The sequence below is a fragment of the Gnatocerus cornutus genome, chromosome 7 (assembly GCF_029298725.1).
Source record: "Gnatocerus cornutus isolate USDA-ARS CGAHR chromosome 7, icGnaCorn1.1, whole genome shotgun sequence".
NCBI classification, from domain to species: domain Eukaryota; kingdom Metazoa; phylum Arthropoda; class Insecta; order Coleoptera; family Tenebrionidae; genus Gnatocerus; species Gnatocerus cornutus.
The window spans coordinates 14033741-14048868 of NC_142239.1; the positions used below are offsets into that span (position 1 = coordinate 14033741).

At 31.9% G+C, this 15128-nt stretch overlaps 1 protein-coding gene across 1 annotated transcript; it reads left to right on the forward strand.

Moving 5' to 3' along the window:
* The first annotated feature begins 12320 nt into the window (after window positions 1-12320).
* LOC148171315 (uncharacterized) lies at window positions 12321-13152 on the forward strand. Its single transcript, XM_088042308.1, has 3 exons — window positions 12321-12418; window positions 12639-12829; window positions 12880-13152. The coding sequence occupies exons 1-3, from the start codon at window positions 12355-12357 to the stop codon at window positions 13150-13152; spliced, it is 528 nt and encodes a 175-aa protein (XP_087898434.1). The 5' UTR covers window positions 12321-12354.
* The last annotated feature ends 1976 nt before the right edge of the window (window positions 13153-15128 follow it).

Here is a 15128-nt window from a genome sequence, read left to right on the forward strand (position 1 = left end):
TCCCTTTGGTAAATAATTTAACAGTTCGTATTTTAAGTTTTTTTCATAGTCCTCTGCACAGAAATGTTTTGGAGATATTCTGGCATTTTCTACATTAAAAGAATCAGACCGACAACACGAAATCACCCACAATTATCTCGTCACACTGCCACTATTGCAACTAAATATAGAACAACGCATTTTAGTATTAATTATTATTGTTTTTTTATTAACAAATTAACTTAAAGATATAATGCAGAAAATTTGAAAATCGTTAAAAGCTGGAAACAGGATAAATACAGATTCCAATAAGACAAATTCGTGCCTTACATGTGACCTAACAACTCAGTCTACTCTCCGAGTGACGTCACTCCCCACTCCGTAGATGCGCAATATCATACCTTAGAGTGTACACATTGCCATGGCTATTTATTTTGTAATAAAGTAATAAGTAATAATAAAAAATTTACAGCAAACAACTATTAATAAAATAAAAAATATTAATGAAAAATGGTGGATGCGCCAGGATAGAATTAAATAGATAAATATTTAGGATATTTGTATTCTATTTGTGAGTGCTGCTTGCATCCACAGGACGTTTTCAATTTTTTTGAAACAATATTTTAAAATTCACAGAGTGTCACTCAATAAAATAAATGAAAACAATATACCCCGCACAACGAATAACTTTTCTTATAATTTTTCCGAAATCGCTGCTTTTAAAATTTATTTCTTGCATTTTATACCAGCTGTTCGCTACGGAGACGAACAAAAAATAAACAGTGAGGTGAATAATGCGGTTTTGGAATTGAATTAGTATATCTCGAGTTTCTAATTTACGTACACAAAATCAAAAATTGCGTTTGGTGAGTTTTTATAGTAAAGTTACATAATAGTAGATATTGTTAAACGGCAAAAATGTGGAACTTTTTGTCGAGCAATTAAATTGCGAGACAGCAAAGCCAGTTTTCGGCCAAATAACAAATATGTACTATTTTTTCTCCAAACGTTAAATTCAGTTCCACGACCGACAATGAGTGAACGCAAATTGAACTATAAATATGAATGGCTATGCATGTAGTTGTCATTGTTGACATTTACTATGAAAAATATTGCTTTCAAAGAGTTTCAAAGTAAAGATCGTGCAAGGGTCATTCAAAATGTAAGCATAAGCGTCACAAAAAGTACTTTTTCTGCATAGGCAGACAAAGTGTTTGCATGTCAACGCGCGCTTTTCATTTCTTATAACAAAATTGCTAACTTTACTGTCCAAAAATGACTAAAAAATAGTACTTTTTGTGACGTTTGGAGAAAAAAAAATTGTGCCTAGTGAAAAATCATGCTGCAGCATCACTTGGAAAAACTCGATAAGTACTAATTTTTACATTTGATATTATATTACATTGATTTAGATGGAATCTACAGACATAATTAAAAATCCTGCAAATCTCGAAACTGTAGAACATTTATAATTTGATTTTTTATTGCAATGTTTTATTAAAAATATTGCGAATCTTGCCGTTCTGGCACTCTATCAAACGCATATAAGTCTCTTCCGCTGTTTGTAAGTCGAAGCATAAAATTATTCTGAAATTAAACTTTGCAATAAAATTAACGGTTGTAATATGGAATTGAGAGATTTTTAAGAGTACTTTTTCTATTTTAAAAAAGTATTTATCAGATTTTTTTATGATGATAACTGTTTTACAACTTTAAAATATAAATATAATTCACCTTTGCATAACCATTGTACAATTTATTTTCCGATTTTTTGTCTATTTATTTACGAATTTGATAATTAACTGATGTACCACCCGTAACTTTTATTCTCTTTTTTAACACAAAAAATATTATCTATTTATTTACGAATTTTATAATTAACTGATGTACCACCCGTAACTTTTATTCTCTTTTTTAACACAAAAAATATCATTGAAGAACTTTCTTCAGGTTCTTCAAGTTTTGCGTGTTCTTTAGACTATTCAGGTTTTTGCTAGAGAATCTATCGACAATTTTTCTTTATTTTTTATTTTTAAGATCATAAAATACTTCGGAGGATTCTTTGCAGAAGTTTATATGATGATTCTTCGAACAATGTTTTACAAAAATCGTTGCACGATTCTACAGACGTTTTTTAGATTCTTTAACCTTCTCAGACTTTTTCGGATAAGGTTTCTCCAAATTGTCCAAATTATTCCAGTTCTTTTTACGTTTTAACATATAGTTTTTTTAAAGATATTTATAGATTTTATAAATAATTTTGTGGGAAACTTGTAGAACGATTTTTTAAATTTTCTATAAATTTCAGGAATTGTAGGTTCTTCAGATTTTCGAACGTTTCTTCAAATTTTTCAGATTCTTTGAAGCTTTTTTTACTAGTTTTTTAGAATCTTGAGATATCTTAGGAGATATTTTGAACAATTTCTATTTATTTTTTGTTTCTAGATTATTTTGTTATTTACAGATTCTTTCAGTTTTTCGGACAATCTTAAAGGTTTATTTTGGGATTTTTTTATTGGCAATTTTTAGGTCACGGCTTTTCAAAATTGTCTAAATTGTTTCAATTCTTCAGGCTTTTCAGAAGATTTTTCTATACAATTCTTCTTCATTTTTAATTTTTTTGATTGTTTGAAAGATTTTTTGTAGAATTTGTGTAAGAATCTTTAAGACTTTAAAGTAACAAAATTTTTGGAATTTCTTTAGACATTTTTTAGACCATACGTATTGTTTGGAAGATATTTGTCGTATTTATGAAATTTCGTGAGAAATTTTTTAGACCATTCTTCTTTAAATGTGGTTTTTTATACGTGTTGTTTGGAAGATATTTGTAGATTTTTTGAACTATTTGAGGAACCCGTAAATCTATTCTTGTTAAGATTTTCTAGGTTTTCAACATTTTTCAGAATGGAATTCTTAGAATTTTTGGTATAATTCTTTTTCAGGTTATTTAATTATCGTGAGTTGTTTAGCTTTTTTTGCTTTTCGAGCTTTTGATAAGATAGGTACTTAAAACATTTTTTTTGGCTTTTAACTTTGAGATTGTTTAGACATTTTTATAGAAATTTTTATATATAGAAAGTTTTAGACAATTTTTTGCAGAATTTTTTGTGATAATTTTTGAACAATTTTTCCTTAAATTTTACAAGTTCTTCAAAAAAGCTTTTTAAGTTTTGCAAATTTTTTAGTCTACAGGTTTGTTTTACACAATATTCACGAGATTAGAGAAAATTTCAGAGTATTTTTTGCAGAAATTTTTGTGATGAGTTTTTAAAAATGTTTTGAAGAAATCTGAAAACGATTCTACAGACTTTCTTCAAATTTGTTAAGTTTCTCGGACTTTCTTGAAGGTTTGTTTTGAGATTATCTTCGTCTCTGAGAATTTTTAGGTCAATGCTTCTTCAAATTATTCCAATTTTTTATTTTTAATTTTTACAATTATCTGAAATTTTTTGTATAGTTCGTACATAAAAGTTTAGAGGAATCTTTTGAGAATCTTTGAAATTTTCCTTGAGATACTTTAGGTGATTCTTTTCTGATATGGATCTTTACAATCTTTTGGAAAATATTTACAGGTTCTTTGAATTTTTTTTTTCAAATAGTTTTTTCATTCTTTAGATTCGTTTTTCGGGCTTTCTAGCAGATTTTTCATTTTCTTATTTTTTGAATTGTCAAATAAAATTTTCCTAACAATAAACCAATCATTTTCTAGAATTTTCAGCGCTGTTGTTAAAACTTTAAGCTGAACTTTGTCCACAACTTTTGTAACAGAGCCCTCATGAAAACTTGATGCAATATTCCAGGATGTAACATCGAATAAACAAATTGTTAATAATGCCATCGCCATTGTAACTCATCCCGTCGTATACTATAGTAATGTAATTGCGTAGCCAGATTTTACAGCCCCTGTTGGTCGCTATACGGTACACCTGCCACCACTAATTAGTAGGCTATAATGGCCATCCAAATGTCGATTAAACCTAATATACTGGCTGCGTGGAAATGAGACATTTAGTTCGACACCAGCACGTGCTCTCCCGAATCGTCCAAATTACGATACCCTCGTTGACCGATTTTTTCAGAGGGTGAGTTTTCACCAGACACTGTCATTAGTTAAATCATCTGAAAGCTGAGTGTGGTAGTACGATCGATCGGATTTTTTGAAAGTGAACACTAAATTTACAAATTTAAATCCGATTCTCTTTACCCTTCAAGATTCTTCACTTAACATCATTGTTGCTATTTTTGCCTCGCGATAATAAAATCAGGCACACGTATCAGAACGCGTCGCTTGCCATTATACACACTCAACGAAATTTAATTAGCGCCTTATTCTAAAATTAATTTACGCTTCCTTGGAATCTAAAATCAACGCAGCAACATTTCAATAACTCGCTTATTCGAGCATAAACCCTTTTCACTTTATCTCAAGGAAGAACAAAGACAGAGTTCGATACATCTTCAAACGGAACCATTCAAAGAAACCGCAAAATTTCTCATCAGAGCGAAAGAAGTTTTTTTCAGCGACATCAGCGCATTCTGCCGCGAGATACGCGAACTCTCGACATTTTCTACGCTTTTCTTACAGCTCTTTCTTAGAAAAGTCGATAGAAAAGTGCATGGATCCAAGCACGAGGCGACTGCCTCGGGTATCTTCGCCCCTATTGATTTCTGCGGGCGACTGCACTTCTTTCGTCTTTTGAGGTTTTACCGGAAAAAAAAATCGTCTTTGAGTGTGAGGGGGTGGTGAAAACATGAGGGTGTTGTTTTGAGTGTACAGGTGGATTGTCAGGTGATAAACATAAAATAAAAATAAATCCGATCTTCACATCCTTGAAGGACTGCGTCAAGAGGAATTTCTTAACTCTGGCGTCCTCTTGAAAATCTTTAAGAAACTTCTCCCCTTCTTTACCAGAGAGCGCTGCGTCTACCTAATTATGAAAGAATTGTCGTCTTTTCTTCATTCTTTTAATTAGGAAAATCGAGTAATTGCAACATACGATTGTGCTTTGTTTAGAACCAATCACATTTTTTGTGGGTTCTGGTTGAGATCAAGGCGTCGAATTAAGACGCCTATAGACGCCGGTAAATTGACGTCTCGACGCACCTCGTCTTGCGGTTGGTTTTGTGGTTAAAAGGGCGTGGTTGCGGTTAGATTTCGTCGCACTGATTGGACAGTATCCTTGTGGTTTACGCATGTGGTCGATTATTACATTTTTATTGGAAGTCCTTCCTGCTGCTCTGCGGTTGGGCTTGAACAGAACAAAGATCTGTATTAAGATTGGAGGGGTCAACTCCTGCGGTTCGATAATTCGGCGGGATTTGTGATTGGAGAATTACCATACCAGACGCAAAGAAATTTCACTGGCGAAATTATTTTTAGTTGGGAGAAATGTTGACGTCAATTCTATGGGCCGAAATAGATGGCTTTAATTATTTCATAATTTGAATTGAATTTCGTCGAAACGATTTTCTCGGAGATTTTTTAGTTTGAAACTAGAGATGAGTTTTCCGCCGCCGCCGCCGCCGTGTGGCGTCCTCAGGTGAAAATGGCGCAACGCGTCGACATTTGTCGAGCGTCTTAATATTTCGGCGTCCTTAAGAAAGGGAGGAATCAGTAGTCCCTCGGGTGGAGTTACACTAATTAATGAGAAGGGTTGCAGGTCGCTAACTACAAAACGCAACGAAATATTAGAAAACCAAATTAGCACTCCACTTCCTTCTCAGTGTAAATTACTTTGCTCGTTGTACGAATTAAAGGAGTCATAATTTTTTTTCTGAGATATTGTGACGGGTGGCGATAAAAAAATACAGCGATGTAATATTCACAAGCAGAGGTTTCCTGGCAGACTTGATATTTGGATCTCTCTGGGGAAACACAAATATGCAATATTGCCAACATAAATTGATTCCAGATACGATCCCCGGCCTCCTCATTTAACACGTTTTGTTGAAATACGACAGGCTAATCTGATCGGATTCACAGAGGGGTAGAAAAATTGTTAATTTTGGCCCGGCGCATCCACCATAATTAAGAATAAAAATTTCTTTTTACCCGAATGAGTTTTCCTCATGCAATGGAACTTCAACTTTAGCTTTTGGGCAATTAGAGCTCCGCTCCGGCCTCGCATCGTCTTTAAAAATAATCCATTCCCCGGGCTCATTTATTATTAGTAAAGGAGAGCAAAAAGCATTTTTACATTAGCCAGAAAGCCAGCTGAATATGTAATCAGATGCCAGTGAGTGAAGCCAAAATCAAAAGAAGTGCTTTTAAATAAACATGAGACGCGCCGTTAAGAATAAATCACTTTTTTCGGGAGGAAATTCGGCCTTCAATCCGCGTCTTGAGTCAGGACACGATCGATCCGCCATTAAAAACGTAAAAAGTCCGCTTTGTTGCACATACACACTGGATTAAAAATCATCAAACGGGGGGATCGTGACAGAAGCGACGCAATTACAAATCTCGTATTATCCTTCCCGGATTCTTCCGGGTGCCACTTAAGGAGAATTAAAAACTAAGCGAGCAACGTCGAGATCAATGCGCGTTCCATGGCAACCCTCAAAGTCACTTAATGAAACAAGATTTTTCATGACGTGGACGGAGATAAGAACAACGGATTTATAACGAAATCGGTTAATTGCGTCGGATTAGGGAGGTTTCGCTGGGTTAGATATGCATACCGGAGATCTATAAATGAATGACTAAACTAATAAGGATAACAATGGACCTCGTGTATTGATTAATTCAATTTAGAGAATTTTAGAAATTTAATTAATTTAGCTAAACTGATTTAGAGAAAATTTTATAATATTTAGAAAATTTGAGTTTTCAAGATAATAATTAAACTAACGTCTGAAAATTCAATCTAATCTGGTCTAAACTAAAATTCAGAGTAAACTGTAAAGATATGCAAAAGCCCAAAATAAAATAGAAACAGAATTTTTGTTTGAAAACGCTAATTAAAGTAAATATTTTCAATTTGCGCTGTTTTAATTCATTTCAACTTTATTTTTTATATTTATTTTGTAAACAATTCCAACATTTTTTAAATTGCTTCTATTTTAGAGGGTAGTACCTCTCGATGAAATAAACAACTTGTTTCCTTTACGGGTTTCTAAAATTTCTGCTTAATTTCGACATATTAATAATCATGGTTTTAGAAACAGATTAGTTTTTAAAATTATCTCTCGTACCTAACGTTTACAAAAAACAGCTCGACGGCAAGCCGCGACCAAATAAAAAAGAGGCTGATAATCATAACTTTTTTGTTGATGTGAATCACCTGAGTCTTACCATTTTAGTCGCAATTTGGCTGCTTTAGAGAGCACATCATCGTCTTTCGGAAAATTGAAAATGCCTAAAATTAAAACAATGCGTATTTTTTAAATATCGGTTGTGCGTTTGTGAGTGAATCGTTTTTGATGCGTGTGTTGTTGTGACAATAATGGCCCTCGACATTTCATTTTTGACTTTTTGGATTTTTGAATTAGTGAAGTATAACACAGAAAGGTGGGATTTGTTGATTATCCAGTCGAATTGTAAGTATGTATTATTTATTTGTTTTCTATTCTACATAGATCACCGATTTTTTAAGAAAGGGAGTCACCTTGACACAATTTTGTTGTTGTCGTTTATGCAAATAAAAAGTGATTTTTTGTTTTTGGTTTAATTTGGCACAATTACTTGAGGTTTTAAGTGTAATAAAGGTTCTAAATTTCATTGTTGTTATTGACAAAATTACCAGAGTTATCAGATTTAATAAAAAATGTTTGAAATTTTCTCCTTTGTTTCAACAATGTGAATTTCTAAAATTTCTCTTTCAGGTTCTAAAATGATGTAGTTTGGCAAAATTTGTAAACAACTTAAATGTAATAAAGGCTTTAAATTTTACCGTTTTATTGTCAAAATTACTAAAGCAGTGAGATTTAATAGCAAATGTTGAAATTTCCTCCTTCTTCCCAACAATGTAAATTCCTAAAATTTCTCTTTTAGATTCTAAAATGTTGTAGTTTGACAAAATTGGTAAACAACTTAGATGTAATAAAAGCTTCAAATTTCACCGTTTTATTGTCAAAATTACTAAAAGTTATAAGATTTAATAGAAAATGTTGAAATTTTCTCCTTCTTCCCAACAAAGTAAATTCCTAAAAATTCTCTTTCAGCTTCCGAAATGTTGTAATTTGATGTAATTTGTAAACGGCTCAAGTGTAATAAAAGCTTCAAATTTTATTGTTGTAGTGTCAAATTTTTCAAGAGTTTTTTTCCATGAGATTTTGTAAAAAATATTGATATTTCTTGGATCCTTCCAACAATAAAAATTCCAAAAAAATCTCTTTCAGGTTTAAAAATGTTGTAATTTGGCACAATTTGTAAATGACTCAAGTGTAATAAAGGCTTCAATTTCCTTGTTTTCTTGTCAAAATTACCAGAGTTATGAGATCTTGTAGAAAATGTTGAAATTTTCTCCTTCTTCCCAACAAAGTAAATTCCTAAAAATTCTCTTTCAGGTTCTAAAATGTTGTTATCTGGCACAATTTTTCAACGAGTTAAGTGTACTAAAGGCTTCAAATTTTATTGTTTTTTAGTCAAAAATACCAGAGTTCTGAGATTTATTACAAAACGTAGAAATTTTTTGGTTCTTCTCAAGAATGTAAATTTATACAACTTTTTTTTTCTAGGTTTTACAAATTCGAAATTTAGCACAATTGCTAGACGTCGCAAGTGTAATTGTGTAAAGGTGTAAAGGCTCCAAATTTTATTTTTATAATGTCAAAATTACGAAAATTACGAGTTCGAAAACAAAAATTTTTTTGGTGGTACCAAAATTATGAAATCCAACAAAAAATACTGATTTTTTGGTTCATCTTAAAATAAAAATTCGTTTTCTAGTTCTAAAATTTTGTAATTTGACACAATTAGTAAACAACTTAAGTGAAATAAATTGTCTACATTTCATTGTTGAACTCTCAAAATTGAGAGCTACAACCTCCAAACTTTAATTTTTTTTTGGTTCGTTTCGCGAATAACATTTTTTCAGAATTCTATTTCAGGTTCTAGAATTTTGTAATACGGAACAATTAGTAAACGTAGTACAGCCAACGTGTTAAAAAGTCACTAGACATCATCACTGAAACACTTTTATCAATCTGTAACTTGAAAATTGTTTCCCGGAAATGATTAATGGTAAGAAATCAAATCAATCTGAGCAGGAAAGATCGATTGATATCTGTTGGATAAGGAACTTCAACAATATCGGCATCTGTTGTCGACAGGCTTGCCAACATCCGACACTTTTTAACAAGTACTGGTGACTTGCTAATAATACCATTTATTAAAATCGTCAAGTGAGTGAAGCCTTGTCCGGATCGGAATTTGATTAATCGCATGTTTACAAATAGTCCCAGACATGTGATTGAATAAATTTTGTATTTTAGGTAATTGGAGAGCCACTTAAGGTGATTCTTTTCAGTTAAACGAGCCATAAAGTAAGAAAGCAGAAAACTAAAGAGGGAGCCCCATTTTAATAAGCAAATGGTCTAAAATTAGTAAGGAGCAGTAAAAGGCGTCCGCCTCTTTAGCGCAAACAAGCTTATTAGACGGTAACTTTCAAGTTGGAGTTTTCCTTTTCACTCAGACCATTCTCATAGATGAGACGAGATGGTCTTTATACGAGCATTTTAGGGTTTATATATTCATGGCAACGCTCAAGATTAAGACGGAGTATGGCCAACTCTGATGTGTGTTAGGGGATTAACGCGAACTTATAACTTGATGGATAATTTTAGAGGCGGTGTACACAGCAAACACTGTTGAATATTTATCATAAAGTGCGCCGGAAGCTTCTAGGTTTATAATTACCAATCCATATTTAACGACATCTATTTTACCCATCAATAACGAAACAACGCCAGATTTTTCATTTTTTTACACAAACTTTTCCCCTCAAAGCTCAACCGTCTTCTTAGCGTCGGTTACTTAACAACCCTCTGGTCGACCGTCCGAATTTATAATTTAATAACGCTAATTAAATGCATATTTGCATTTCTTGAAATTTCTCGTTAGCTCTTCTTTATGTCCGTCCATTCCTTCTTTGTCTACTCCAGGAAATCTCCAAGTAACAACAAGGAAAGTTGAATCGTAACACAATTAAAACAGTCTGGAATCCTAGGAATTCTTAACGCTCTCATTGTGTCGCCTTAATTAAAAACTACCCCATGTTTCGGAGAGTGGAACTGTCGAGTCGAGATGGTCGTCGAAGGGACTATTTAGTACACTGTTCCACTGGGAAAGTGTTCATTCTGGCGGCTGGTGGTTAGACACTGTGGTAGCTCCACGATAACGTATGCAAACTACAGCGATTCGAAAAGAGTGCCAAGAAATATCGTTCGACGAAATTAAAATTCTGGAAGAGAAATACGGATTTAAAAGGATGCTATTTTATTTAAACATGTGCTGTGGATGTGGCACACTCCATTTTAAGGGTCAAAAAATTGCGTTTCTATACAAAATTTTTATTAAAAGTTAAATTCAGTCCACACAATTTAAAATAAAAAATCGAGAAATAAAGGAAAAAAATTACAAAGAAAATGGGAAATGTTTTCAATAGTGAGCGCTTCATTTCTTTTCTGGCCTAAACAATTTCAGTTATTAAGTTCAATCTCAAAGTTAGAAATTTTTTAAACTGTATTGATGTGCACTAAAATTCTCAGAGTTACGAATTTTAATTTAATACCTATGTTGGACTCTTTACGGTTCAGTTTCAGAATCAAAATTTTCAAAAATTTGTATTTTCCTGTTTAATTTAGCGACTTAATGCAGTTAATAAACAACACAAAAATAGCAATCTGTCTAAATTTGGTTGTTATCACGTAACATTAAAATTGTTGCAGTTACGAATTTTAATTAAAAACAGGAATATTTTGGTTAATAAACAACAATAAATAGCAATATACTTAAATTTGATTACTATAACACTAAAATTGCCTAAGTTTCAAATTTTAATTCAAAAAAATAAAATTTTTGGTTTTGTTTGAAAACATTTTTTTTTTAAATTTATGTTTCTTGTTTTAGTGGAGTTAATAAGCAACTCAAAAATAGCAATCTTACCAAATTTGTATGCGATACCACTAAAGTTTTGCATATTTTTGATCCATCAGTTTGTAAATACAAGATTTAAATTTTTGTTTTTGCTCAAAAGTTTAGCGATTTAATGAAGTTATTAAACAACCCGGTAATTGCAATTTGCTTAAATTTGATTGCTACACCACTAAAATTGTCAAATTTTAGTGTAAAATCTTGAATATATAATTTTGGTTCAATTTAAAAATAAATTAGTATATTTTGCTCTACATTATGTTAATTTATCAATTTAGTCAAGTTAATAATCAACAACTCAAACTAGAAATTTGCCTAAATTTAAAACCTGGATACAGAACTAGAATTATCAGAGTTACATTTTTGTAGATAGAAATTTTTGATTTTTTTCTAGAAATTTTTAATATTAGGTAGGTACTGTCTTTTTTTTAATTATGCAATTTAGTATAGATACTTAATAAGCAACTCAAATATGTTAATCTCCCATAATTATATTGTTAGTGCGGTAAAATTGTCAAAATATTTATACTTTTTTTTTATAATTTTAATAGAAATTTTTGAAGATATTTAGTTTATCTTAAAAATAAAAAAGTTAAAAATTTATGTCTTCCGCTTTGTAGTCTTGGTTTAAATAATAAACAAATCAAAAATAGTAGCTCTTCAAATTTTATTGTTAGAGTCACAGTCAGCCAAGTGTCATTTCTTTTTTAAGTTTTATTTAAAATTTTTAATATTATGTTCCTTTTTTATTTAGACTTCTATTTAAAAAACGTAAACAGGTTTTTGCCAAAATGTAATCTAATCATTAATAATCATTAATAATTAATAAAATAAACACTTGAAATTGATTAATTTTAGAATTGTTGAAATTTTAATTTAATTTTTATGTTTTTTTGGACTTTGGGAAAGTGCCATTAACGTCAACTAATGGGTAATAGGAGAAAGGGTGTCCCACTAAAATTTTGGTCATGAGTTTTGTAGGTACTTTATTTGGGTTCACTCTGTATAAAAAGTTTTTATTATTGTTTGGTAACAAAACGTCAGACAATAAAAGTGTGTTTTCAATTGTTCCTACATTTTATCATTTTGTTTTATGAGGAAAAAAGTCAATAACTGATTAATAGTGAAGACCAATTATTGTTCTGTACTATTTATACATATCTAATCACTAATCATATATTATGTTAGTAAATCAAAAGTATAAATTTCAATTGATCATCGAATATTTTTATAGTATCTACTCCAAACTAAAAAGAGCTTGAACGTTTATTATTTTGAAGATGTATTTTCATTTTATATTACTGTTTTTGTGTGTATCTGAATTCTCGTCCGCTGCTCAGTACCGTAAGTTTTGTGTCTTTACTGTCTATAACAACAGGTGTAAAGTGAACATGGTAATTTTACATATAAAACAAACATTTGTAATTTTTCGAAATTATAATTTTTTTTTCAATAAAACGTTAAATGTTAGAATTGTAATTTTAAAATTCCCATAAAATATTTTCCATCTGGATATAAGCATATAAACAATAAGATAATAGAACTACAAAGTAAAATTATTTAGCCTGGTGTGATTTTGATGGCGAGATTCCTTTAAACGCTATTGTAGCTGGACAGAAATCAGACGGGAGTGACATTTACGTCATACAAGCTTACCTTCCATATGCAGGACTCGTTGTTGGAGAAATTACATCCAACTTCACTGAAATTTATGTGCAGTTTAAAGGAATTCGACGTGTCACTGAAAACATTAAAGTATGTAAAAATTTCGTTTTTTCCATACATTTAAAGCACTGTCTTTATAGATTCTGTGTAGTAATGAAACAAATTTTGCATGGCTGGAAACTTCAGGTAACACTTGGCAGAGTGATCTTGCAGAAAAAAGACCAGTAATTGGCGGTCTACAAGAGGAATCCGAAGTTCTTTATGTTGCACGAATGCTATATCAAGATGAAACATATATAGGAAAAGTAGTTGCATATTATGGACCTTATTCTGGTGTTTTTTTTGGTGTGGACAAAAATATGAAAGAAATTTTAGAAGGAAGAACGTATGAAATTTTGCTTTATACCGGCTAATTGGAGTTCTTTTTAATTTAGATGTAGAACATGTTATTTAGAACTTCACTGACATTTTAAGTGTTCTAAAGAGATTTATCTTTATACAGAATGTTTAATTTGTCAAAATTAATTCTTATTGTTTATAATTTATATTGTTGTAATGAAATAAACTTGTTGTAAATATCTTTTTTGGTAATCATTAAAAAATGTCGATTGAAGGCGATTGAAGGTTAAAAATAAAAATGTTTAAATTTTTTGACCTAAGCATAAAAATTTCAAAAAATTGCCAATTCTTAAAAAATCTCTCTCAGGTTTTAAAATTTTGTAATTTGTTTCAATTGCTACACGCTTCAAGTGTAATAAAGCCTTTAAATTTTATAGTTGTAACTCCTAAATTCCCAGAGTTTATAAATTTTAAAAGAAAACACACACACAGGTATATTTTATGTTTTTTTTTTAATTTTCTGTTAGTTTTTAGAATTACTAGACACCTGAAGTGTAAAAACATATTTTTTAACATAAATTTGCTTGGTAATACAAAATGTATCACTGCTCTTCAATAATCCCTTTCCATTCTAAATATTTATGCTCTGAACGCCCCCATTAGTAAAAGTTAATGGCGTAACACATGCAGTTCCGTAAAAATTATTTATAGCCATTTTCGACGCGTTCATATTTTCTTATCTCCAAGGTAATGTTTCTTGTATTGGGGGACCGTTCGCTCCGTCCTAAATATGTAAATAAAACCGTGCTCGTTGAACTAACCCATTCTTTCCCGAATCGAACATTTTAAAAGGAAACGCTTCGTAATTTCCTGTTTTTAATACACAACAGTGTTTTTATCGGATGATGGGGAAGTGGAAGTTCCCAGGTAGGGGTCGTCTGAAGACAAGCAGATTTATTTAATTAGCACTTCACCCCCCAAAATTTAATGCATGATAATGAATATATGATAAGGGTAGGCTGTATATTTACCAGGGTGGTTCAAGTTGCTCTTTTGGGAGTTGAATTCAATTGCAACCCTTTGAAATGCGTCAGGCCTACCGTCTTCGGCATCGAATTACCACCCCCGTCTTTGAAACCCAACGCACTGTACTAATTAGGACGACGTGGTGCTAACATATTTTCGTGGGGTGAGATTTTTTAGACACACCTCAAGTCCCGTCTATGCATGTGAAGGCGCTCTTTAATTATTACCGGCTCGCCGCCCCCTTTAAATCCGAAAAATTTCGCCTTATTTATCCGTCTGTGCGCTCCCCCATCTGCGATATTGGCAATCAGTTAAAAAGTGGCACAAGTATTAGCAAGATCAAAGTTATTTGGTCAATCGCTTCTCGCTGAAGACGTCTCGAAACATCAAAGACCTCGTTCGGACGAGTAGCTTGCATATATAAGACGAGAAATTGGGAAAAAAGAGATCGAGGGATCCCTAATAAATTCAACGAGTCAGCAAGACGCTTAAGATTCCGCGTGTATGTCCGCGGCTAATTAACACCCTCGCCGCACCCTCTCCGACTTAATTGAGACTTTGATTTATGGTCGATCTGATCTGGTTCCGTTCGGAGGTCAAGAGGATTTCGTATAAATGGAGAGATATATTGCAACTCCTTCGTCCATGTATCATCCTCTCTTGAGAGGCTGGAATGATATATGTGTCAGGGAACAATTTAGCAATTGGACTTGTGAGACGCATGGGCCGATCGCTACAACGTTTGGGGTATTAATTAAGACAGCCAGTGAGTTATGGATTCTTACTCCTCTTTTGCAAAATATTTGTAATTAATTGAGGGGAAAGCAAAAGACAAGTTCTGTGCTATTTATAAATAGTTGTCTTTTTTGTCTTCGATTTATTTATTATTAAAAATTGATTCTGGTTTTGGTTACTAGAATTCTGTGATCTCCCAGAGTTAGCCAACGTTCTGAGTAAAATAAACTATCTAAATTTCACTCATGTGATGCCTAAATTAGCAGAGTGATATTGAAATTTTTTGGTT